This window comes from Delphinus delphis, chromosome 6 (genome assembly GCF_949987515.2).
Source record: "Delphinus delphis chromosome 6, mDelDel1.2, whole genome shotgun sequence".
Taxonomy (NCBI): domain Eukaryota; kingdom Metazoa; phylum Chordata; class Mammalia; order Artiodactyla; family Delphinidae; genus Delphinus; species Delphinus delphis.
The window spans coordinates 9,208,265-9,235,006 of record NC_082688.1 but is presented as its reverse complement, the minus strand read 5'-3'; the positions used below and the strand labels follow the sequence as shown (position 1 = coordinate 9,235,006).

General features: G+C 48.2%; 1 protein-coding gene across 2 annotated transcripts in view; it reads left to right on the top strand.

Moving 5' to 3' along the window:
- The window catches only part of MVB12B (multivesicular body subunit 12B), a 176,186-nt gene that overhangs the window by 48,926 nt on the left and 100,518 nt on the right, over window positions 1–26,742 (top strand). For both annotated transcript variants that reach the window (XM_069540748.1, XM_060014144.1), the window contains exons 3-6: window positions 6,107–6,214; window positions 11,021–11,117; window positions 18,997–19,126; window positions 21,847–21,969. In XM_069540748.1, the coding sequence (XP_069396849.1) occupies window positions 6,107–6,214; window positions 11,021–11,117; window positions 18,997–19,126; window positions 21,847–21,969 (458 nt within the window). The remainder of the gene's footprint in view (window positions 1–6,106; window positions 6,215–11,020; window positions 11,118–18,996; window positions 19,127–21,846; window positions 21,970–26,742) is intronic.

Below are 26,742 nucleotides of genomic sequence, written 5' to 3'. Positions count from 1 at the left end.
TACGCGGGCCTCTCACTGTTGTAGCCTCTCCCACTGCGGAGCACAGGCTCCGGACGCGCAGGCTTAGTGGCCATGGCTCACGGGCCCAGCCGCTCCGCGGCACGTGGGATCTTCCCGGACCGGGGCACGAACCCGTGTCCCCTGCATCGGCAGGCGGACTCTTATACTGCTTATCTCTTGATCTACTTATCCTATACTGCTTATCTCTTGATCTACTTATCCTCACGTTTAGTTTTCTCATAATCTCCCCCTATCAGGCAGTATCACAATTTTTGGTAAATCAGTGGGCAGTGTTTACACATGTAAACATTGGGTACCACTGAATCAAGTAATGCACCAGACTGGAGTTTCTTTCTTATAAGCCTTTCCTTTTCTTGGAATTAGTTCTTGACTTGTTTCTTTCATTTGCTTTATTGTCTAGGTGCCTACTGATTTTTATACAAGAATTTAACATTTTTCTTTAAAATTTTCAAGCTAGTTACTAGCTGTTAGAAACAAGCTAGTTTCAAGCTAGTTACTAGCTGTTTTCAAACAGCTTTACGCCTCTGGTTTTATTTGTAAATGCTCCAATACGTCCGTCACGTGCCCGTCTGTATCTCTTCCCAGTGCTGGAGTACAGTCCCATACTGTACTCCCATACGGTACGTGGAAGGTTGTTCCACGACCTTCTCTGCTTTCCCTCCTGTCCAGGCCCTGCCCGGCGGACGTGCCACTGCCGTCCCCTGGCTGTCCTGTGTGGGATCTGTTCCTGGAGCTCAGGGTTTCCTCTTTAATGATTCAATCCCCAGCCGTGCTGATGCATCCTCCTGTAGGTTCAAGGGTGGGCAGGGGATGAATTTAGTAAATTGTTGCACGTCTGCAAAGGTCTTTATCCTACCTTCATGCTTACTTGATGTTGGTTTAGGTGGAGAATTCCAGAATTCCTCGGAATTTTGAAGAGGTCGTTCTCTTAGTTTCCAGTGTTGCTGGTGAGAAGTCTGATGCATTCAGATTCCGTTCCTCTGCACGTGGCCTGTTCTTTCGCTCTGGAAGTTTCAAAGGTGGTTTCTTCATCCCAAATGTGATGGGATTCTCCATTGCTTTGCTTTGGGGTGGGGCTTTTTTATTCACTGTGCTAGAACTCTCAGGACCACTTTAAGGTGGAGGCTCACCTTTTGTTCCTTTTTTTATTTCTCTTTCTGGAAATTTCATTAATTGGATGTTGTATTGATTCTTCAGTTTTCTTAGTTTTTTTCCCCTCTAGTTAACCTCTTCATCTTTGTATTTTACTTTCTGGAAGATTTCCTCAACTTTCTCTTCCAATATATTTTTTGAATTTGTTATTTTAGCCGTAAGTTTTTTATGTCTAAGCTCTTTACATTGTCTTCAATTGTTCCTTTTAAAATGCTTTTCACATTATTCTGTTCTTGTTCGGTGGTTGCAATGTAGTCACTCATCCCTCTGAAGATATTGATTATAGAGTTGGTTGGTTGTTCCTTAGCCTTCACTGTTTCCTCATATTATCTGTACTATTTTCAAGTTCCCCTTTTCCTAATAATTTGAGCCCTGTCTTTCATATTTGAGACTCCCCCCGATGCCTGGTGACCCTTTGTTGTCAGGTAGGAGTGAGGCCTTAGCTCCTGGGGTCGGAGCCCCGCGGTGGGGTAAGGCCTGATGACCTGCGGGCTGCACAGTGGGTGATGCAGCAAGGAGCTGGCCTCGATAACAGAGGCCACAGAGCCTGTAGGTGCTGGTCCTCTCTCTGGAACTCTTTAGTTTCTCCAGAGATGCATCCTTTAATTTCCAGCATTTAGAGGGTACACCTGGCTGCCGAGGTACCAGAAGCAGGAAGGAGGGTGAGCCTGGCGGGGGCCACCATTCAGTCACCAGTCACTGTGCATAGTTACCCCCTCCTTTCACTCTGGAGTCTTACTTCCTCCTTCACCTCCTTCCCCATCAGTCTGGTGTTATGGAGCCCTGAGCCCTACTGGTCCCGTTTCTGCAGAAAATACTTCTGAAACAGGGGTAGGGATCTGGGAGTCTAATGGCTTTGTGTATAGGCCTGTTTCCGTCTTCCTGCCTCAGCCCTAAACTCGCACCCACCCACCTCCAGGCCCTCCACCCTCATCCTAGGAGTATCTGGTGGCTCGGGGCCCTGGGGCCTCCGTCACCGCCTCCACTCTGCTACACCCCAGACCGTCCACTTCCCACACCTCCACACACCCGATGGCATCTCTCTCGTGTTGTACTCCTCTCTTGCACTTTATTTTAGTGGCCCCAGTACTTCCTCCACTTTGATTGTCATCTTAGAAGAATATTGGCAGAGAAGAGAGATAAACCCACGTGTCCGTTCTGTCACTGACCACCTACTCCTCCGCAGAGGCAGCTCCTGTACCGGAGAAGATGCGAGAAAGAGAGGGGGAGGGTATGAGAGTGTGAGTGGGAGAGTGTATGTGAGCGTGAGTGTGTGAGAGAAGAGTGTGTGTGTGTGTGTGTGTGTGTGTGTGTGTGTGTGAAGCCCTGTGACAGACACTCTGGGGGCGCTGCAGCCAGCAACAGCATTGGACATATTCTAGTCATTTGGGGAACAGGGCAGGGTACAAATAAGAACCAAGAGAATAAGTGGCCTTATTGTTGAAATGGGGATGTGGCCGCAGAGTGGTGATTTTGAAGCGGATACATACACTCAGTTCAAGGGATTAAGTCCTGGGAATTTCATTGTTTCGAATTCTCATTGCGTCACTCCAGGAGCCGCAGGGTCCTTGGTGTTTCACGCTTTGCTCCAGATTGACCGGCTGATTCTTTCATTCATTCCGTCAGCAAGTTTTGGTGGAGCCCATATGTATCAGGCAGTATGCTTAGTGCAGGGCATAAACGGCCATCAGGCATCGTCCTCGTCCTGGTGAAGCTTTAGTCCAGTGGCGGGGCAGTAGGGGCAGGTAAACGTTAATCAGGCAGGTACCTGATATGCGTCTGAAGACCAGGTCCGGTCCCAGAGATGGGGAAGGAATCCCAGAGGACCGGAGATTGGAGCGGAGCCCGAGGTGACAGTGCAGGGCTTTTCGAATCCTGACGTGGCGTGGTATCACTTTAAATATCTGTTTTGCTCTCAGAGCAGACGTCCTCATGTTTAGCGTAGACCTGTTGGCACGGGCTTTGTGGGGGTCCTGAGTGGGCACTGAGGCACGTCTCATGCATTATCCCCTCTGTCCCCGCAGCGCCCTCGGGGTAGGGGGCTTGCTTAAGCATTGGGGTGTCAGGTTGGGGTCTGCTGTGCCTAGAGCACTTCTTCCTCCTCCCCCTGCAGCCTCCCATCCTGGGACTCAGGACTGAGCTCACAAGGGCAGAGTTTAGACGTGAACTTCGGCAGGCGCGCCCATGTAGCCACCTGCCACATTTACCTTGTAGCTCATCTAACTTGGGATGGGAAGAGTTTAGGTTAGACAGCACCTTTACGTGCCTGGGTTGTAAAGAAGCTTTGGGTACTTCTTATCGCTCCATGGAGGGCAGGGCTGCGAAGGCCCAGGTTGTTACACCAGGGCCACTTCCCTAGTCCGGCTGGGAGCCAGGCCCGGGCCTTCCCACTCCCTGCTTAGCAGTGGAGCCGGCCGCCAGTGTGGAGCCGGCCTGCGGGCCCCAGGCTGTGGGCAGCTGCGCTCTGCCCAGATACACGTGCGCGTGCGCGCGCACACACACACACACACACACACACTCTCACACTCCCCCGCCCCCTCTCTTTCTCTCCCTCTTCCTCCCTCTCACCCTCACCTCCCTCCACACCTCCCCTTGGCTGGGGTTGGAGGGCGATGCACATTTTCACTTCACTGCAAAGGAGTCGTGGCCTCAGGGCAAAGCTGGGACTTTGGATGCCTGTGTTGAATGTTTCTCAGGAGCGGATTGGAGGACTGTAACTGCCACGATGAGAAGGAGAGAAGGGGGCCTCTGAGGAGGGAGCAGGTCCACTGCCTGCTTTCTCCCTTGGCACTCCTGCGCCAGCCTCTTTATCCTACCAAGGTGTCTTCTCATTCAGAAAAGGGAAAATTCTAGCAGTGGGTGAGAGGAGGGAATCATCATTTTCAAACCCTGGAAACAATAGCCTTGACTTAGGGTGCATAACACCCCTCAGTGGAATTTCCAGTAGCCTGGAAAGCCCTTCTGAACCGCCTGCCTTTTCCGCGGGAGGTTGGACACAGCTCTCTTCCTTCTGAGTCCCAGCCTGTGGTCCCACAGCCTTTGAGTGTTCTGCAGTCTCTCTATTTTTAAAAATTTATCAAAAATAATGCATTTATTATAGAGAAACCACATAGGTTCCCTTATTTCTTTGTTCCTAGAGCATCTTTTCACATTTTAATGGTTCTGAAATTAGGATGCATCTTAAAATAGGTTTGTGCATTTTGATACGATATTTCTTTTTTCCTGAAGGAGTGTTCTTTAAATCCACGGGTGATTCCCAAACGACTACATCTTAGAACTGAGGAAATACAATAAAAGTACAGTTTGGGAAACAAAAATCTTTCAAACATGGAACCCATGGGAGAAAACAAAGCAAAAGGGATCCTTGGGAGTGGGAAGCTGGGGCCGCTGCTTCCAATTTCATGTTTTCCGAGAAACTTCATGTATGACCGTTTCGGGGGGAGATGCGGACAGGGCCTGATCTTGTTCCGTCGTGTTTCTTTCTGTGAGGGTGACATACTTGGAGCAGACGTTCCCTGAGATTGTCCCCATACTACTCCTCCTTCAGATTTCAGGTCAAACATATCTGCGTATTTAGAATAAGAACCTTTCTTTTCCCTTTGTTGCACTTGCTAACTTACGATCCTTGGGTTTGAAAGAAGGCATTTTTCTTTTGCCAGTTGACCTTTGGGCTTTCCAGAGGCCCCTCAGAGAGCGTGGCCGTCGGGGCTCTGGGGACCATCCCAGTGGAGCCACCCCCACCCCCCTGCCCTGCGCATGTGACAGTCCGAGGTCGTGGGCCTCCTGTGCAGTGTGGACACGGGATGGGGCTGCCTCAGGGGCATTTTGTGTGAAGAAGGGAGGTGCTTTCAGCAGTTTGTGAGAACGGCCTGGAGCTTGTCAGATCAAGGACGGCTTCCCAAAGTCTAAGCCTCAGAAGGACGAGCAGGGAGATGCCCAGAGTGCCCTGGCAGGGGCAGGGGTGGTGGCTGCAGAGCTCATCCCCAAAGGGGCACTGCTCCCAGTCTTCCGGGGGGTCCCCCATTGGGGTCCAGCCGGGGTGTGGGAGGTTGATTAATACTCTGACCTGTTAGGCCGCTGAGGGAGGAAGCAGCCCAGGCCCTGATGGTCCGTTAATGAGTATCTTGGAGAGAATGGGGAGAGTGCATCCTGGCCGGCCTCCATCTCCTCTCCCGTGTCCTTGTGAACCCTTCCCACTAGCCCCAGCCCCACAGTCCCATGCACAGGTCCTGTAAGACTCAAATCAAGGCCGGCTTCATCCTTGAATGCTGCCTAGAGGAAAATTTCTGCAGCTGAATACGAGAAGATGGCTCTTTAGCCTATAAACAAGCAGCTGAGTCTTTTTTAATTTTCCTATCATGCTACAGTTTCCGACCTTGACTACCACTCGCAGAGCTTGTGCCGAGAAGAAACAGTGCATCTCCCAGCTCCCCGCCCCCGCCCCAGCGCCCAGCAGAGTCCCAGTGACGGCAGCCCCTGGCCGGCCCGGGTCCTGGACGGAGCAGGAGGCCGTGCCAGGCTCACGGCGGGCGGTGCCCCTTTCAGGTGGCATTTCACGCCCCATTGGACTTTTTTCTGCACCCTGTACTATCCCCCGAGTAAGTGGTAATGAGCAACTTAATTTGCTGACTTCTCCAATCCCTTCTTGGTCCATGACAACAAAATTTGCTCTTTTCTCATTAGAACCACTTTTGTCAGGGTGTCTTTAATCAATGGCTTCCCCAGGGACAGTATTTTTAGAAGTTGTTATTTTTCACACTCTCCCTTTACCCCTCTTGGAAAATCTCTTCCCAGGGCCTCATGAAATGGACTAATGAGATGCCGCACAAGTCCAGGCTGGAGTTAATTGGTGCAGGTACGAAGAAGCTGCTCACACACGCCCTGGCTGCATCCTGCCTCACCTGCTGTCCTTTTCTCCATCTCTTTGGTGTAGGTTGCACAGACAGCAGATGGTGTGGATGCTGACCTCTGGAAAGACGGCTTATTTAAATCCAAGGTTACCAGATACCTGTGTTTCACAAGATCATTTTCCAAAGAAAATGTAAGTCTTAGTGGTTTTCTGTTTGCTAAGTGAGCACAAGTCATTTACATTCCTGTTTGAAATCTCCTCGTTTTTTGCTTGTGGTTTATTTTCATCACTATGTTAATTTATCTGTGGTTTTAGTGAATGGGGGTAGAATCAGCAGCCTGTGCTGTGTTTCATTTATTAACAGTATTATTAACCACATACCCAAGTGTACAGTGAATTCCATTAAAACGTGTTCTCCGAAGGAGACTAGGAGATTTCTCTCACAGCTCTTGTCTGCCTGCCTGCCTTTCCTCCAAGTAACAAATCACAGGGTAGTACGGAGGTAAGTGTCTTCCAGGGGAGCTGGATTTAAAGCTGACCACCAGATGGGAGCATAGCTAGAAGGATGCCACGCAGTCACCCCTCCCCCAGACATGGCCTTGTTAACTTTCTCCCGGAGTCTCTCTGACATATGACATTTCATTGTTTCTGCAGGTGGGTATCCACCACCCAGGCAGATTTCTTTTACTGTGATGTTTAATACTTAAGCCCATAAATCAGGAAATTTTAAAGACATCTACTAAAGCTCTTCCAGCAAAGTATTCTAATGGGTGGCTTAGAAAGAAGAGAAGTGGCTCTCGTGAGTGTCCACCCCATGTGAGACCTGTCCTGGGTGCTCTGCACATACGCCACTTCTGTCCTCAGACAGGCTCTCGAAGTACCAGCTCCTTTCTGACATCAGGGAGTTTTCATGCTTGTCCAAGGCCACCTGTCTTCCCTAACTCCAAATAGGGAGCAGTCAGATTTTCATTTTTAAGGTGACATTTTATTTTGGGCCTGAATGCTAAAAAAAAAAAAAAATTGGGTGGGAAATATTTTTATAAATTTTATTATAACAGTAATACATGTTCATGATTTATAAAGAAAAAATCAGGTTCAAACATCCCCATTCAGAAGCATGGAAGGGGAAAGGCAACGGTCTTTCTCTCCATCACAAACCCCACAGCCCCGTGGTCCTATCACGGTCCTCGTGCGTCCCTGCAGCATTTGCTGGCTGTGGACAGTCACACAGTTCTCTGGCCCGCACTCTCTTCCACCAGCCATTCCTGTTGTTTGTTGGTAAGTCTCTGTTAGGAAAATGATTCCTAACAGACTCAGGGAGAACTCATTGCTTTAATTTTTTCCCACTAATGATGAGAGTAATACATGCTTGCTGTGAAGAACAGAGTTTCTGGTGGAGTAGGGGAAAGTCCTGGCAGGTGAGCCTGCGGTGGGTCTGAGCAGGTCCCTCATGTCACGGTGCAGCTGAGGAGACCCCAGGAACAGGTCTGAAGGCCGGGTTGCCCTTCCAGACGTGGGACTCGTGATCTTAGGGGTAGTGCCCCCTTGGCCCCATCCTTCCCTCCTGCGTCCACATCCACGTACAGGTCACTCTTGTCCCCTTTGTCCCTGGAGCTTACCTAAACCTTTTTTGAAACTAGTCGTATTCTTAGCTTTTGTCACCTCTTTTCTGCCCACTGGCTACCCTTTCTGCAGAAGGTCCGTGTGTTCACTGCCGCTCAGGGCTGTGAGGACCAACTCCTGAGGGTTGAGCATCTTGTTCACACCCTCACTCTGCCTGGTGGTTTCATGTGTTCACTCCTGGTCTCCAGTTAGCCTCAGCCTCTCCTACTGAAGAGGAGACCGTGGCCACAAAGGACAGCTACGATCTCGTTGGTCATTTTTGATTTGTTTTTGTTGCATTTCCTTGAAGTCCGTGGGGTGTCGGTACTCTAGGCCAGAAGAGCCCCTGATCCCTTGGAGTGGGGACAATGACAGGTCTCAAAATGATAGAGAGAAGTCCCTGGGGCTTGTTAATTTTAGGCGTCACGGGTAAGTGGATGATAGAAAATACACCGATTTAGTCAACATTTGTCGAACGTTCAGGAGATGTTCCTTGAGTGCCTACTATGCGTGTCTTGCTCCATGAGGGCTGGGCAGACGTGGGGAGGTGGGTGTGATGAGGGGATGCAAGATGAGGACAAGGGCAGTGGGAGAATCCTCTGCCCCTCTTTTGAGGCAGTAAGGAAATTAGGTGCATTTTATTTTCAGAAAAAGAAAGAATGGGTCCTATAGTGAGATCCAGAGGGATACAGCTGAAGGGGTGGCAGGGGCCCACTTGCCAGCCCAGGATTAGAGCAGGAATAAGGCATATTTTAATGTTACAGCCGGTCTGTCCCGGCCCTGCTGTCAGAGCCAAGACTTTGCATGACAATTTTTTACAACTGCAAAGGAGGGATGTGGAATCTCAAGACTGGACAGATTCTTAATTAGGTGACTTGAGACTCGCTGTGTAGGAGTTTGTGGAGACTCCTTTGGAACCTAAATTCCTTTCCCCCAATAATGCTATTAATACAGAAACCTGGCTTTGGAGTGACATTGCTTCCTGGGGAAGGATTGAGATTAATTGCACTTTTCATGCCCTGTACTTTCTGCATTACCTGTAATAATAATGTACATAGATTAGGTAAGGAGGATATTAAACAGAAGAATTTATGAACATTTGAATATTAAGTTGGTTATCTGTGGCTACCTTAAATGCAAGGTTGTCAAAAATAATTACAGTATACTAGCAAATACTGGCTACCAGAGACAATATAAATACCCTGAGTCAGTGCATATGGGGCTTTTGGCATGAATCATTTGCTCAACAAGGATTGGGAATACGTTCTTCATATTTATGAGGAGGAAATGAAAGAGAGCACGGGATGGGGGAGGGGAGAGGAACAAGCAAAATTAATGGTGTGGCAGACTTTCTGTATTAAACCCGGTGCAGTGGCAGCCCCTGCACGGAGGGACCACACTTGGGCTGCGGGAAGCTCTGACAGTGCAGGCTCCCGTTCCATATGCACAGGAGGGGTTTTTTCATGCTTTTTTTCATGGCTGCACCACCGATGTTCTGGTTTTATGATCAGGGACATTTGTAGAGTGTGGAGTGTGAGGTCGCTAAGTGGTTTGCAGTTGACTTATGTAAAACCCAACTTGTCAAGTAGAAGACGTTTGAGAAGGATATTGATGAACACCCGTCCATCTATGGGGCAGGAAAACATACCCGGTTGTTAATTTCTCAATGCAGAAAACAGTGATGACATGGAAAAGCAACTGCCATGAAAAAAAATTATGATAGATTAGATCAGGTGATTCTGAAGGCAGCTGATGCTTGCGCGTTGGGTTAATGGTTCAGACCCTTCCTCCACAGTCAGAGATTTATTCCGCAGCAGTGAGGGTTCCGCTTTCCACTTGCTGCGCTGATCTGTGCATTGTCTTCCTGAGACCCAGCTACCTGAAATGTAATAATATTAAATCCTCGGCAAATACCGTATTTCTAGAGAAACGGTTTTGTGACCACAGTGCCGAAAAAACACTGGTCATAGTTTACACTTGACATTTTGACCTTCATGGCTAAATTTCAAGAATTTATTTCATTTGTGTACTTTTGGTTTATAATACATTTATTAAATATACTTTTAATATATCTATTGATATTGTTTAGATTCATCATCCAAGCAAATCCAATTTGATTTCTGGTTCTGAGTGGCCCGCCCAGTTAAAAATGTACCAAAAAACATTAATTTATTCAGCAGATAATTATTGAGCACCTACTGTGTGCCCAGATCTATGCTAGGCTTGGATATATAGTAGTAGCAGAGATAGTTTTGGTCCTGATGGCTCTCAAACTCTAGTGGGGAAGCAGATACTAAATAAAAACCTCACAAATATGTCATTATAAATTGATATGAAGGAAAATTGCGAGTGCCGAGAGAGGACATAGCGTAGAGTTCAGATGATAGGAGTTCCCTGATTGGCTTTCAGGGATGGTGTTGGCACTGCGCAGGATGGGGTGCGGCACGGAGACTGAGGGGCACGCCCTTCTCTGAGCAGGACGCCTGAGGAGTTGCTGTGCGGGGCAAGGTGGTGGGCTCGTCCGGGAGCGCAGAACAGGTAAACTGAGAGTGTGCTCATGGGGACTTGTGGGGATGAGGTGCTTCTGGAAGGTGAGCATTCCAAGTGCATTGCTAGTATCCTGACAGGAGAGATTGGGATCAGAAGGCATCATTCTTTTTTTAACTGAAGAATTTAATGAAATCTCCGAGGTGGACCCACATATCTAAGTTGTAGGGTAGATCGCTTTAGAGCTTGTTTCCAACTTGAGATGTGGGCTGTGAGTGCCAGTGCGTTTGCAGGGAATTCTCTCTTGCAATTACAGGATGGCATGCTGTCTTCGAAGATATTTTTGCACTGGTTACAGAAACTGCGCACTGTGGACCCCGTGCACTACCACTAAGTAGAAGCTATAATAGGCCCTTGTGCATGTCATTTTAGAAGATGCGTAATATTAGGCAGCAGGGCTTTTCACTGTGTCTTAGTTTATGATTCGTGGGGTTTTACAGAATGTGTCTAGCCACCGAAATGTGTGTCAACATGCAGACTGGCGATCACTTAGGAGTGTGACGGGTTCTCTGTTAGGCTGAGATGCAGCTCTCCCTGTGCAGCGACCGCCCCAGGAATGTGCTCTTTCTAAACCTGCTACCCCAAGAGCTGATGCTCAGGGCTCATCTTGCTAACCAAGGCCACATCGGAGTGAGTGGCTTTGAGGTTCTGCAGATGAAACTCCTCCCCGGGGGCCACCAGAGTCCCTGTGTAACTGCTGGGGAGCATTAAATGACACCTACTGTAATTAACCTGCTGTCGTGAAGTGGCGCGAGTCTTGTGTTAGATATGCATTTTGAAGCCAAGATGGCAAACCCACTGCAGGCGTGTTCAGATTAATCATCTCTCTCTCTCTTCTTTCTTCCCAAGAGCCATTTAGGGAACGTGTTAGTGGACATGAAGCTCATCGACATCAAGGACACTCTGCCTGTCGGCTTCATCCCAATTCAGGAGACGGTAGACACACGTGAGTCACCCCTTACTACTTCTCGTCACGATGAGAATTTTCTTCCTTCAGGTATATTTTTAGACATTCTTATGTGCATTTTTCTTCGGAAACATTTTAGGAGGCCTTACTGCGTGCCCCAAATAAACCCTGCTGCTTTTGACATATGCCTGACTTGGTTCTCCAAGGAGTTTTCAGCGTTCTGGCTAGCGGCATGTAAATGAGCAGGACGGTGCTCCCTGCTGAATCGGCTCACTCAGGAAGGGGACAGTGAAACCGCTTATAGTTTGTCCTTAGCCCGTTCTCCGGTGCTGCTGAAGCCAAGCTTGGCATGAGACCCAGAAGCAAAAGGAAAAAACCAAAAGCACGCAGGGAACACAAGGGCAGTAATAGCCCCATTTTTGGCTCTTGGAGCACAAAGAAAAGTCAGAACCAGAAAGACTGCAACTTAGAGTCCTCAGGATTCGAAATTGAGGGAAGACTCTGATCCCTGAGCAACACAGAGCGGAAGTGAGTGGCTGACACGTCGGAAGCTTCTTCAGGATCCTGGGGCACTTCGAGGTTCTTGTCGTGCTCGCCAGTTATTAAATAGAGCTGGAAACCTGGGTAGTTGAGCCTCCTCATTTTGATGTGCTATAACTTGTTTTACTTTAAATTACTTGTGACCAATGTTAGGATATCCACGACAGTGATGCAGTAAATAAAAAACAAATACAGAGAATCCTTTCTTTATGACACATGATCCATTTATGAAACTCTGCATTTCACTTTTTGTCCCACATACTTTATTTTTCCGTAGTTAGCCCCATTTTGGACCTACTTTTTTTTTATTTGTTTGCTGTTTTCTTGCAAGCATTTCTTATAGACCAGACTTTCCATATTTACACAGATCCCCACATAGCTGTTATTTTAATGGAACAAGTGAATTCCATTGTGTAGCCTACTTTTCTTAATAGTCTCCTCACTTTTGGACATTGGGCTGCTTTTGTTTGTTACTGACGTGTATTAGCTAATAATTGTGATAGTTGGTATTTAGTACGTCTTTATGCTAAATGCTCTACATACCTGATCTCATTTAATCTTCAGTAAGACCCCTATTTGGAGATGGGTATTATTATACCCATTTCACATATGAGAAAAATGAGGCACAGTAACTACTTAGGGATTAAAGAGCTTATCCAAGGTTACACATCTAGAAGTGGGGGAATGACTAGATTACACACACAAGTGTGACTCCCCACACTTTTAACCGTAGTGCCACTCTGTAAAAGCATGTGTTTAAGCACCTTTTACCAATAGATTTTATATATTTATGTATTGGAGTTTGGGGATAACAGCTTTCTTGAGGTATAATTCACATACCATACAATTTACCCATTTAAAGTTACAATCCAGTGGTTTTTAGTATATTCGCAGAGCTGTGCAACCCTTACCACAATCAATTTTAGAACGTTTCATCACCCCAAAAGAAACCGTACCCATTAGCAGTCACTCTCCATTTCTCCCTAGTCCTCTCCTCCCTAGCCCCCTGCCAGCCCTAGGCAACCACTAATCTACTTTCCATATAGATTTGCCTATTCTGAACATTTCATATAAATGAAGTTGTATAATCTGTAGTCTTTTGTGTCTGGCTTCTTTCACATAACAGAATGTTGTCAAGGTAGGTTCATGTTGTAGCATGTCAGCACTTCGTTCCTTTTTTTATTGCCAAGTAATATTCTGTTATATGGATGTACCATTTTGCTTATCCATTCAATTGATGGATATTTGGGTTGTTTCACTTAGGGTTATTATGAATAATGCTGCTTTGAACACGGATGCACAAACTTTTGTGTGGCCATATGTTTTCATTGCTCTTGGGTATATACCTAAGTGTGGAATTGCTAGGTCATATGGTAACTCCATACTTAACTTATTGAGACACTGCCAAACTGTTTCTCAAGGGAGCTATACCCTTTTACATTCCAGCCAGCAGTGTTTGAGGGTTCCAGTTTCTCCACATCTTCAACACTTGTTATTGTCATTCTTTTTAATTCTCACCATCTTAGCTGGTATGCAGTGGTCTCTCATTGTGGTTTTGATTTGTGTTTCCCTTATGGCTAATGATGTTGAACATTTTTTTATATGCTTATTAGCCATTTGTAATTTTCTCTGGAGAAATGGCTATTCTAATTCTTTGCCCATCTAAAATTGGGTTTTCTTTTTACGATTGAGTTGTAAAAATGTTTTAGTATATTCTTGATATGTCCTTTATCAGTTATATGATTTGCAGAAATTTTCTCCCATTTTATGGGTTTTCATTTCACTTTTTTTTCTTTTTTTAAATTGAGGTATAGTTGATGTACAGTTATTCCATTTTCTTGATGCTGTCCTTTGAAACACAAAAGTTTTTTATTTTGGTGGAGTTCCATTTATCTGGGTTTTTTTCCTTTGTTGCTCATGCTGTTGGAATCATACCCAAGAAACCATTGCCAAATCCAAGGTCACCAAGATTTATGCCTGTGTTTTCTTCTAAGAGTTTTATAGTTTCAGCTCTTTCATTTATGTCTTTGATGCATTTTGAGTTAAAGTTTGTGAATGGTGCAAGATAGGGGTTCAGATTTGTTCTTTTTTTTTAAAATTTTTTATTGAAGTATAGTTGATTTAAACAGATGTATTCTTTTGCATGTGAGTATCCAGTCGTTCCAGCACCATTTGTTGAAAAGACTGTTCTTTCCCCCGTTGAATTGTCTCAGCATCCTTGTTGAATACCAATCGACTGTAAGCATGAAGGTTTGTTTCTGGTCTCTGAGTTCTCTTCCATTGATCTATATATGTCTTTCCTTATGCCAGAACCACACAGCCTTGGTTACTGGAGCTTTGTAGCAGGTGTTGAAACCAAGTGGTGTGAGTCCTCCAACTTGGTTCTTCTTTGTCAGGATGATTTTGGCTATTCTGGGTCCCTCAAATTTCCATGTGACTTCTAACATCAGTCATTTTCTGCAGAGAAGCCAGCTGGGATTTTGATAGGAATGGTGTTGAATCTGTAGATCAGTTTGAACATGCATAGATTTTGAATGATTTCCTTGTGATGCGTTTCCAAGGACTTGAGGCTGCTGGGTCATGTGTCCTCAACGGCCTGCTCCCGACCTTCCTCTACAGCAGAGGTCCCCAAGCTTTTTGGCACCAGGGACCGGTTTCGTGGAGGACAGTTTTTGTCGGGGGGAGGGGAGGATGGTTCAGGCGGCACTGCCAGCGACGGGCAGCGGCAGATGAAGCTTCGCTCGCCTCCTGCTGTGCGGCCCAGTTCCTAACAGGCTGAGGACCGGTACCGGTCCGTGGCCTGGGAGTTCGGGACCCCTGCTCTGCAACGTACTTCTTACCTTCAAGCACGCCATGCTTTACCCAGACCGAGCCACTTACTGTGCCGTCTTCATGCTCCTTTCTTTTCGGACTCCACGTATTTGCATTGTTGTTTTCCTGGCCTGAAGGCCCCTCCCCTCACTCTGAATATCCACACCCCATGTCTTTCAAGGCTGAGCTCAAGACCGCGTGAAACAGCCTCTGATCCCTAGATGTGAGTCTGAAGCAAGCTCTCTGTCCTCTCCGCAGTCAGCCACAATGGATGTGTGTCCACTGTAGGCACTGCAGGCTTTGGGATATAAAGATGAGCCTAGGAAAAGAACCCACAAGGAGCTCAGTCTAGCGGGTGGCTATAATCACTTGGAGGTCAGGGTCCCCATCTGCCTTCTTTACTGCTTTTCACCTGCCTGGCACAGCACACCTGTGTTGAAGGGAGGGAGGAGAGTAAGCAAATGCCAGTAACAGTGGTGGGAAGCCAAAGGGAGTGGTCGATTCTGCTCCCGAGTTCCCATCTTTACCTCTGTTAGGACAGACTGCACCAGGCATCATGGGAAGAACTTGGGCTCTGGAGTCAGACTCGCCTAATATTGAGTCTGCCTCTGCCACTTACACATGAGGGACCCTGGGCAAATGACTTCAGCCTCCCGGGCCTCAGTTTCCTCAAATGGGGGGGATATTTACCTGTTTTCTTCATGTCTTTGCTACTTACTCTCTTCGAGGGCAAGATCCGTGTTTAATTCATCTTTGAATCACCTGAGGTACCTGCCATACACAGTGCCTTGATCAGAGGATGGGCTCAATAAAGATAAGCTTTATTATCCTCTGAGGCCAAATTAACTTCCAGGAAAACCAGTTCACGTGGCCACTAATGATCGCGGCTTGTACCTGTTTTCCACCGGCCTGCCAGCATAGGTTTTACATTTTTTATTTAGTTTTACTCTCTAATTTTGTTTAATTTTCACTTATTATTTATTAGCAAAACTGAATATTTTCACGTGTTTGCCTGCTGCTTTTGCTTGTTCTTATATGAATGGTCTCTTTAAGAGCTAAAATTGCCTTGTAGACTTTTTGTATTAATTTCCTACTTTTCCCCTGTGTTTTTCTTAGTTTTAAAATTTGCATTGTCGTTCGTTTTTGACAACTAAGTGGCTTAAAATGTCTGTATATTGATATACTATAGAACCAAGGGAGTTCCCATTCTGCATTTTCCTCTCAATTTGTTGAACCAGTTGAGCGAGGAGGCCCAGGTCTGAGTCCTGATCTAGCTTCCGTGGGGCCCCAGTGATTCTGGGAAGTCCCCCCACCATGACTGGGGGTGCACTGGTTGCTGCCCCATGGACATTCTGAGGTCGGGTCCTGGCACCTCCAACAAGTGTCTTATCACACAAGGAAGGGTGAGTTTAGGGTCGCCTATTCATTTAAGGTCATGCGGTCATTCCTGGAGCCTTTACCCAGGGACAGGTGAGCTCAAGCTGACCAGATAAACCTGTGGTCAGCTCTGTGATGTTTGAGAGCGTTTAGGGTCCTGATTTTATAAAATCAGCCAGAAAGATGAGACTCCTGTAATTAATTTAAAATACGGTTTGTTGCAATCTCTATAGCACTTAAAAAACTGGAAGACTGTTTGTTTTAGTAAAGTGCTGTGTCCTTTCTCTGTGTTCATTAGCGTGACTGAACACATTTCTGTGGACTCTGTATGTTTGCTTAAAGTCAGGCCCGTGTAAGCATGTGTAATTAGTGGCTCCATCTCTTACCCCGAGTTTGCTGTAGATGGAAGAATGGAGCAAAGAGCAGCTGGCAGAGCAAGTGCATAAAAGACCTGCATCGTAGTTTACTTTGAGGAAAGGTCTCTCCTCCTCCACACTTTCAAAGGCCTGATCTTATGAGCTCATAGTTTTTGAAGCTGCAGGGTTGCTGTGGACAGTTTACCCCCAGTTACCACCCCGGCCTTCTTGGATACGATATTTGGGGTCTGGATTCAGTATCCAGTATTATTACTCATAGCTGGTAGATCTGGTCTAGCCCTCAGTTTCCTCACTAGGAAAAGAACCCACAAAGTTTCTGAGTTTCCATCTGGTTCCCCCAAAATGTCAGCACCTAATTCTAATCTCCCCTTTGGTAAAAATCAAGACCAGCAGCAGGACTGCACTCCCCTCTTTATCCTGCTCCCTGATTTAAATGTGCTTATTTCCTGCCATGGAACTGAAAGGTCTTGAAAATCAATGCCAAACACTGACACAAATTGTATGCCAGAGGCTTACTTACAATGATACGGTGAGGGGCTTCCCTGGTGGCGCAGTGGTTGAGAGTCAGGGGACGCGGGTTCGTGCCCCGGTCCGGGAAGATCCCACATGCCGTGGAGCGGCTGGGCCCGTGAGCCATGGCCGCTGAGCCTGCGCGTCCAGAGCCTGTGCTGTGCAGCGGGAGAGGCCACAACAGTGAGAGGCCCACATGCCGCAAAAAATAAAAATAAAAAAATAACGGTAAGAACATCCATGGCTGTTCTTTTTTTTTTTTTTAAGAAGATGTTGGGGGTAGGAGTTTATTAATTAATTTATTTATTTTTGCTGTGTTGGGTCTTCATTTCTGTGCGAGGGCTTTCTCTAGTTGTGGCAAGTGGGGGCCACTCTTCATCGCGGTGCGCGGGCCTCTCACTGTTGTGGCCTCTCCCGTTGCGGAGCACAGGCTCCAGACGCGCAGGCTCAGTAGTGTGGCTCACTGGCCTAGTTGCTCCGCGGCATGTGGGATCCTCGCAGACCAGGGCTCGAACCCCTGTCCCATGCATTAGCAGGCAGACTCTCAACCACTGCGCCACCAGGGAAGCCCCATGGCTGTTCTTTACTGAGCACTTACTGTGTGCCAGGCACGGGGCTAAGGGAAGCATATGCGTCATCACATTTCATCCACCCAGTGTCCCTATGGCCTCAGGTTTCATTAACTCCCTTTTACCGAAAAATTAAGTCACTTGCCTAAGATTATGGTTCTGGATAATGGTGGAGTTGGAATTTCACCCCAGATCTATCCGACTCATGTACTGAATGGCTGCAGTTGATTGAAAGTCATGTTTAAAAACCACAAATGAACAAACAAAACACACGTGGGTGGTGGTTCACCTTCGGCAGTTGCTAGGGTACCAGCTCATCACTCTAAGACTTGATAAATAAAAGAATCACATATTTATCTCTCCTTTCCTGTAACAAAGCATGTTTCAGGGAGACCAGGTAGTTGAAAAATAAGATGTTTTTTATATAGAAAAATTCCAGCTAATAAATGCAGAAGGAATGACAGAAAATCACTGTGTTGACGACTTTAATGAGATTATGAATCTAGGCAACAGTCATCAGGGGATGAGAAAACCTCATGAGCATGGTTGTTGGGGACTTTATAACTGAGGTACCAACAGCCGTGGGATCTACCGAGGGTGGCCCAGCTGAGCCCCAGGCCGCACGTGTGACACCGTCGGATGTACGTTGCGTCACCTGTGAAGTGCTCCTGCCTGATCGGAATCGAATCGAGCCTTTCACTCTGCCGGTTTACAGGAAGTACAGGGGGTGACCTGAGTTCTCCATCCTATCAGTGCCCTGAAGATAAAGGGAAGGTGGAGAGGTTGCCACAGAACAGAAGAGGCCTAACAACGAAATGCAGTGCACAGACGGTGTTTGGGTCTCGGTCCAGACAAACCAACAGTTAAATGACACTTTTGAGATAACGGAGGAAACTTGAGCATAGACTCTTGGGTGATATTAAGGAATCATTGTTCGTTTTGTTAGGAATGATACCAGTCATGGTAAAAAATAATAATAATTAAAAAAAAAAAGCCTGCCATGGATACCTACTGAGATTTTGGTGGGTGACGTGACATGGTGTTGGGGAGTCATTCTAAGTCTCCAGCAAAGCTGGAGGGGGTGGGGGAAGGAGAAACCAGGTCGCCCGTTGCTGACAGTGTTAAAACCGGATGATGGGAACATGTGGATTCATCGTACTGTTCTCTCTGTTTGGGGGAATGTTTGAAAATTTCTGTAATAAAAAGTGAAAAAGGACTTCCCTGGTGGTCCAGCGGTTGAGACTCTGCGCTTCCAACTGCAGGGGGCGCGGGTTAGATCCCTGGTTCGGGGAACTAAGATCCCACATGCCGTGTGGCGTGGCCAAGAAGTAAAAATTTTAAATATAAATAAATAAATAAATATTTTAAAAAGTGAAAAAGAAAAAAGACCATGTAGTGAAATGTGTTGATACTCAGGGTGTCCGTGTGTTTGTATCTGATGGCTGGAGCAGCGAGCAGGTTGTAGTCGTGGGTTTATTCCAGGATGCTCCTTGCAGAGGTGTGTGTGCCCCTTGGGCCCCTTCTTGGCAGGGGTTGTCGGGGGTCAGGCCCCGAATGCAGAGCAGGGTGACTGGGCCTGTCCACTGCAGCCCTGCGTCCAGCCCTTCTTTCGGGCGACTTGGATGGCTGGTCACTTCCACCGCCGGGAAGGTAACGTGACAGGAGACATGGTGTTGAAAACGGAGACGTGGGCACCTCTGGAAGACTCATCCCTTTTCTTGTCCTTTCCTTCAGAGGAAGTGGCTTTTAGGAAGAAGAGGCTGTGCATTAAATTCATCCCACGGGACTCAACCGAAGCTGCCATTTGTGACATTCGGATCATGGGCCGGACCAAGCAGGCCCCTCCTCAGTACACGTTCATTGGGTAAGTCTCAACAGCCCCAGTCTCATCTCTGCTGTCCGCTGAGGGTGCTCACATCACCCCTGGGGACCGGGTCCTGAGACCTTCTGTGTGACCCGTGGGCTCAGCCGTCTGCCTCTCATCAGCCCCTGGCCTGAGCTCTCCTTGCTGCCCTTCCTACCTGGGAGGCCGCTGGTTCAGGACACCATGCTCCTGACCAGTATTCAGAAGTTCTAGAATTCATTCGCCTCGGTCTTGATGGATCTCACTGGGGTCACGTGCACCCTGAGCCTGTCGCTGCTACCAGGAAAATGTCAATCTCTGATTGACCAAGTCTGAGCTGAAAGTGGGGTCAGCTCCATTGGAACTCAGGCACTGGGAATGAGGGGTGGCTGCTCCCCGAATACGGAGGGAAGGTAAAGATCAGAAGAGGGATGAAGGGATGCTGGACGTCCAAAAGATAATAGGTGTTCACCCATTGTACTCAGTCAGCTGAAATTCGGGTCTCTCAAATTAATAGTGTGGTTGAGGGTTTTCGGCCTCTTGGCCACGTGCCTCTCCCTGGCCGGCTTTGCAATCTTCTTGCTTATCCCTGTGGGTCCCTACATCATGGATGCGTTTTCCTACTTGGCTTTTGAGGTCAGCCTCCTGGATCTTGCTCATTTGAGCCCAGACCCTCCTCTTTACTTGAAAAGCCATGGTCTTTACTTGAAGGCTGCTCACGGACTGGGTGATAGAGAGAGAGAGATAGAGCTGCGGTGTTTGCTTGAAGCACGTGGGGAGCAGGTGTCACAGAAATAGAGGTTATTTTCATCTTGGTGCACGATAGCTTGTGTGGACTCTTCAGCTATGGAATCTGATTCTCTGTCTCAAGATCTTGTGGTCCTTAAGAAGGACTCAGGCTTCCCTGGTGGCGCAGTGGTTAAGAATCTGCCTGCCGATGCGGGGGACACGGGTTCAAGCCCTGGTCCAGGAAGATCCCACATGCCGTGGAGCAACTAAGCCTGTGCGCCACAACTACTGAGCCTGCACTCTAGAGCCTCCGAGCCACAACGGCTGAAGCCTGCGTGCCTAGAGCCCGTGCTCTGCAACAAGAGAAGCCACTGCAGTGAGAAGCCCGCGCACAGCAACAAAGAGTAGCCCCTGCTCGCCGCAACTAGAGAAAGCCTGCGCGCAGCAACGAAGACCCAACGCAGCCATAAATTAATAATTTTTTTAAAAAAGGACTCTATGATCATACCCTTTCTACACACTCAAAAATCCTGTTTTGCAACATGGTTTAAAGTCATTATGGAAACAGGATTATGGAAGTAGAAAATAGGTAAGAAAATAACCATACTTCAGGTATCTTAGAAACAGCCATTTACATCCAAATAGTAGAAACCAACGGTTTAATAATTACTACATGTATTATGTATATTCAGTTGCTGTGTGTATTCAGTTCTTTAAAATTACACACTATGCTACTTTAAAAGATTCGATTTTTAACCAATTTAAACAATTCTAAAGAATAGGTTCTTACCATATATGTCTTGGTAATCAAAACTAGAATCCCTTTTTTTATATCATTTTGAAAAGATTGCTAAATAAAGCATATTTTTGTTTCATCTTGAGGCAAAAATTCTTTTTCAGAGGAAGACAATTCCAGTGTTATTTTTAAGGACAGAGAATTCAGTGTTCAGAGCTCTGTCGCTTTTTCTTAAGAATGGGCACAGCTCCACAGGTTACTTTGCAAAGGTCCGGGATTGTCAGACTGGGAACAGCTCCTCCCAGGCCTGACTGTGGCCTGATACCGAGAGGTGGGAAAATCAGTGCAGCTGAGTGGAATCAACCATCTGATACGACGCGGCTGTGGTTCAGGACAGCTCCGCGTGTACCGAGGGGCCACCAGAAGAATGCTCTGAACAAACCTGTTCTCGGTTTTTGGAGGGATGATCTTCCTCTACATCCCAACGTGCAGTTCTGTGCGGCAGCTGAGCAGTTGGACGTTGATGTGTCTAAAATAATCCTGTTACAGTCCCTGCGAGTATGCCTGTCTCATAAACACTTGTGACCGTGGGGCATGGGGCCGGGCTGCGGGGGGTGTGTGCAGATCAAGTAACAGGAACCCTGACGTGGCATCCATCGGGCCCTGTTGTCACCACCCTTGGTTGTGGTGGTTCATGGGACACATGCCTCGGGCTCTGTGAAGTTGTCTCCCAGACTGAGCCTGAGAATGAGGCTGACACCAGGTGACACCAGGCAGTGAGGAGCTTCACCCTGGAGGTGGGGGGCAGGGGGAGGGGGGCGGCACGGCATGGAGCTGGGTGGGGCTAGTTCTCCCCATAGCTGAACACCAGGCACACGGGTCAGCCCAGTGCCCTGTCTGTCTCGCCCCAACCACACAAAGAACTTGAAGCAGACGATCGCACAAATACCCACAATGAAATGGCGGAATACGAAGAATTTTGCAGACCGAGAACCAAGGAAAATGTTGATAGCATATAGTAGGAAGGCAGGCCCAGGGGTGGGGGAAGAAGATGGCCACGTCAGACGGGCCTGCTGAGTTGGGACAGTTGCCATCACATTAGGCTTTGAACTGTGATGCCCAGAGCACAAAGGGAGGTGATGTAACCCACCTTCATGGGCGAGAATCGGTTCCCTGGCGTCTGAGGCTGTGATTCTCCTAAATGAGTTGGTTTGCTTTGTAGCTCAGGTAATTTTATGTTAAACGGTGCCATGAAGACTTCTCTTTTCTCCTAAAGGGAGTTGAACAGCATGGGGATCTGGTATCGAATGGGCAGAGTACCAAGAAATCATGACTCATCTCAACCCACGACGCCTTCCCAGTCATCAGCTGCTTCCACCCCAGCCCCCAACCTTCCCAGGTGAGGCCCTGTCAGTGGCATCTTGTTCTGTTATGCGTGTCGCAGAGTCATGTGGTCTTGGGTCCCACTGTGTAACATCTTAGAACCCCTCCACTTGGTATCTGCGGAAACATCGCAGAAGCGATATACCTTTAGAGGCGATTTCACAAAGCCAGTTAGAAATCTTTGCGTTACATGAACGTAAAAGCCATTCTGTCTTGCACCTATTCTGCAGGCTTCTAAAATAGCAGAATATGCAACTTAAAATGGGCTTGTTATTCTAAAGAGCTCATAGTCGCACACAGACACATGACCTGTAGCCACGCTGCTGGGAGTGCTGGCCGTAAAAGGTGGAATTTCTTCTCTGCCTTGGCCAGCAACTCTTTCAACTCCAGGAGGGTTGGTAGGTAATTTTGTTCATTTCCATATTGTTCCTGTTCCCAAAGAGCTACAAACTAAGAGATAGGTACTTTGGGTAGGAGAGAATAGTGAAAAGTTTTTCAGGGGCTGTTAGTTTTAATAGTTGTTTCCACAAAGAAACTTGGGTGAGCAGACTGGTCTCTGCACCTGATTTCCGTTGGAGCAGAGGCAGTAGTGGTCTCAACACCTTCTGTCCCATCAAAAACCTCTGCATCATTAGCAGTAAATTATTTGAGGACAGGGAACAAACAGCGGTGATAGACTAAGCTTGAGAAAGGAATTACAAAAGTAAATAAAACCAGTACGAAGTTGTGAGGTAGTGCCATTTGGAGCTGGACGTGACGTAAATGAGGACGGATCTCAGAGCTTCCGCGTGGGCAGTTCGAGGTGCGCAAAATCGGCCAGGAACAGGACAAAACCATTACTGGGTGCCTCCCCCTCCCCACGCCCCACGGTCCACACCCTGCCCCCGGGAGTCAGGGGAGAGGGTGCTACAGGCAGTCTCCTGTGCCCTGTTCCTCTGCTGGGCTTCCCGCTGCCTCGGACGAACGCACAGTCGTGAGCCGGCAGCTCGGGGCCTGTCCTTCAGGGTGTCCTCCAGAAGACAGTCTGGCCTTTTTCACTCTCGACAGTTTCACAAACCAAGAGCGGTACTTAATCGTATCTACCCCGCCATGGGCTGAAACTTGAGGAGTATTGACAGTTTTCAGTTTCACTTTGGTGTGAAGGGATATGACTAGCTGATGAGCTTCCCAGAGTTGCGCGTCTTTGGTTTAGGAGTATAAGGCTCGCACAGCTCAGTAGCACTTTGGAGTTCCTTTCTCACTGCCCAGGGCACCGTCGAGGCTGCGGTTCCCGTCACGTGTGCTCAGGGTCAGCTCAGGCCCGTCGCCTTGGAGAGGTTCCAGCTGCTTCCTGTTGACATTATATGGTCTGGAAGGGCCTAGAAATAGGCACCACCTCAGGGCAGGTTTTAACTTGCTGTGAGATAAAGGAAGAGCTCTGATTCTCCACTTAAGGCAGGAAGAGCGATCTCCCCAGAAGCTAGCCGGTCAGCGTGGGCGCACGGGCTCTAGGAACTGAAGCCAGGGGACCCGAGAACACAGGCCACAGAGAGCCACACAGAACTGGAGATAGTGCGTGGGAACAAGCCTTGTGAGGCTTATGTATTTTATAACCTCTTGTTGTACAGTTTATGGTTTACAATGGCTTCAAGGAAATTGGATCAGTTTTGTTTTACTTGCCAAATAAAGCAAATGTCAAAATAGTCAATATAAAATGTATTCTAATTTGACTGAGTTAAGTCAGCCAGTATGCAGTAGGATAATTGAATGTTACATTAATGCTTCTCAGTAAAAACCACTTGTCTGTCCCAAACTCTCCTCTCTCACTATGCAGTAATTTACAGATGGCCTGTGCACCTACATGAGCCCCCTAATTCATCAGGGTTTTTTTATGTTCTTCAGTTTTCGTATTGTTCTCCTATTGTGCATCTTTGATAAGAAATGAAATGCTGGGCTTCCCTGGTGGCGCAGTGGTTGAGAGTCCGCCTGCCGATGCAGGGGGCACGGTTCGTGCCCCGGTCCGGGAGGATCCCACATGCCGCGGGGCGGCTGGGCCCGTGAGCCATGACCGCTGAGCCTGTGCGTCCGGAGCCTGTGCTCCGCAACGGGAGAGGCCACAGCAGTAAGAGGCCCGCGTACCGCAAAAAAAAAAAAAGAAATGCTGATTTTTCAAATTTTCCACTGAAGATTTATGAAATGAGGAGTGTGTTATTCCGTGAGGCGTCAGATCCCTGCAATCTGTCCAGCAGAGGAAGCTAACAGCTTTCTCTCTGGTGGTGAGCTGTGGATGAGGCTTTTGTCTCCGCTGGGGGTCTGCAGTGGGCCTGTAGGATGGAGGCCTCCAGGCCTGGATCCCAGGATTAGTCTTCTCTCTCTTGTCCCCACGCCTCAAACTTTGAACCAATAGCCTCTTTTCCCCTTCCTGTTTGGTGCTTCTGTGCCTTTGCTCATGTGGACACCTGTGCATCAGGTGTGTCTCCCATCCCCCACCTCAGATGTCAGCGCAAATGCCGCCTCTCCCAGGAGGCCTTCCCTGAGTGCCCTGTGCCTGTGCCAGGCTCTCCCCTCAGAGCGCTTCTCAGCCGTTATACCTTCACTCATGTTGTAAACTCCTTAAAGGCAGGGACTGTGTCTAGTGCCTTTTATTTCCCAGAGCTCAGCCCAGGTGCAGGCATATATTCAGTTTTGCAACAAATGCTTCTCCAACAGCCTCAGACCCTGGGCTGCAGCCTCTCCACTCCTACCCGCAGACAGCTCCTGAGTCCCTGAAGACTCCTCAGGTTTTTCTGATTATGAGAGGAATACAAGCTTGTAGAAAACTGACAGAGTATAGAAAATAATGAAAAAAACGAATTCCATCTCCAGTAAGCAAAGGCTCATAACCTTTGGCTATATTTCCTTCAAGTCATTTTTCTGTGTACTTTTTACATAGGTGATATCATATCATAAAATAGCAAGTTTGTTTTTGCTGCTTCTTTCTCCTGTACTATTAAACCACAAGCGTAAGAAATACCTCAGCTGTGGTCTTTGTGTGGACACAGGGATCAAGTTGCAAAGCCCAGGCTGGAGGGAGAGTGTGGTGATGCAGCGCCCTCTACTGACCAGATTTGGAGGAGCCTGGAGGACAGGCAGGCCGGTTCCCCCGCGGGCAGCGGGCCATTTTCCCAGCCAGTCCCCAGGGGAAGGAAGGGAGTCAGGGAGGGCCAGTAGCCGACCTTGTTGCCTTCTTGAGCCGGAGCTTCTGTCTGAAAAGCTAAAAACGTGTTCGCTGCCTACATTTCTTCCGTTGTCACTCGTATATCAAAGAACTTCCTGTCACTTTTTGGAGAGCTGTCGTCCCTAGCTTATGTCAGACAAAAGGGGCAGCTGGTGGAGTTTCTGTTGATGGGTCATCAGCTGAGGCCCTCGTGGTCCTGGCAGAGCCGCCTTCCCTTTCCAGAGGCTGGTACTGCCCTTCAGAACGAGCACCTCCTGCTGTTTCCTCCGTTACTGCAGAGAATGCTAGTCATGGGGCCAGATGTGGCGTTGTCCTTTGAGGATGGGCAGTCCCCTTGGCTGTATCCGGTGAATGGGGCACAGTGGTCAAAGGTCACGGCCAAAGGCAGGATAAGACGTGTTGGCAGAGTTCCTCTTCCTCACCCAGCGAGTCTTCATCACACACACACACACACACACACACACACACACACACACACACGTCTCTGCACTCATTTCTTGACAGTTTTCCCACGTGAAGAAGGGCATATGCCACTTCTTCCGGGGGCCTGGAGCCTTCATCTTCTCCCTGGGCCCCAGCGCTGCCCCGTCCTCTGCCGTCTGCTTCACACACACTGATCAGCAGGGTGGGCCTGGCCTTGGGCTCGGGCGTGATCCCACGTCCCCACCTCTCTCCCGGGCTGGCCTCAGCTTTGCAAGTCGGCCTGGTGTGTGTGAGCAAACATCGGGGTCCCTGGATTTGGGCTTTTCCGATTGGTTCTTTGCTGCTGCCTTGGGGCACGTGCAGACAGAGGAAGCACCTTCCCCCTTCAGCCAGAGCAGCCCCCACTCCTGTCCCACACACCGGCTCTCACATATGATTCTGCAGGGAAGAGAAGGTTCAGCTTTTGCTGGAACTGAGGTCTGGAAAAGCTCGGGGAGGCAGGTGGACTCGCAGCTGATGGAGTACCAGTAGCCCCAGAGTGTGGCTGAGTGAACAGTTCTGTGCCTTCCCACGAGGGGCCCCGGTGGGCTGCTGCCCCCCGGCTTGCTGAACAGCAGAACCCGTGGCTTGATAAAGACATCAGAGGCATGCATATCAAATGTGCAGATGACACAGAGTCATTAGGGAGAGCTGATGTGCTGAGTGACAGAATCAATGCTCCGCATCTCCTCTGCAGCCAGAGCACCCTGCCGCTACCAGGGGATGAAAGGTGATGGGCGAAAATGGACAGGGCCCCCAAGGTTCAAAAAGTCAACTGCTCGGGCACCAAATTGAGGAGATGTGGCTTAGCAGCGGTCCACGTGAAGGAGCCAGGCTGGGCACGAGCTTGGGTACCTCGAGCGCAGCCTGGCGTGCACAGTGGGGCACGCCCCCTGACCCGGTGTCCTGCGCCTGTCAAGACATCAGGAGGGTCGCGTCCACTGCCATGCACCACCTTGTCAAAGTTACCCGACTCGAGCATTGAGCTTGAGTGTGAGGAATCGCTGAGTTTTGATCTGAGTCAAGGCGAGGCAGCTGGCTTCAAATGTCTAAATGGTCACCGTGTAGAAGGGAAAGTAGAAGTGCTTCCAGGTGGGGCTGGGGCATTGGGAGCCCCTGAAGGCAAAATTA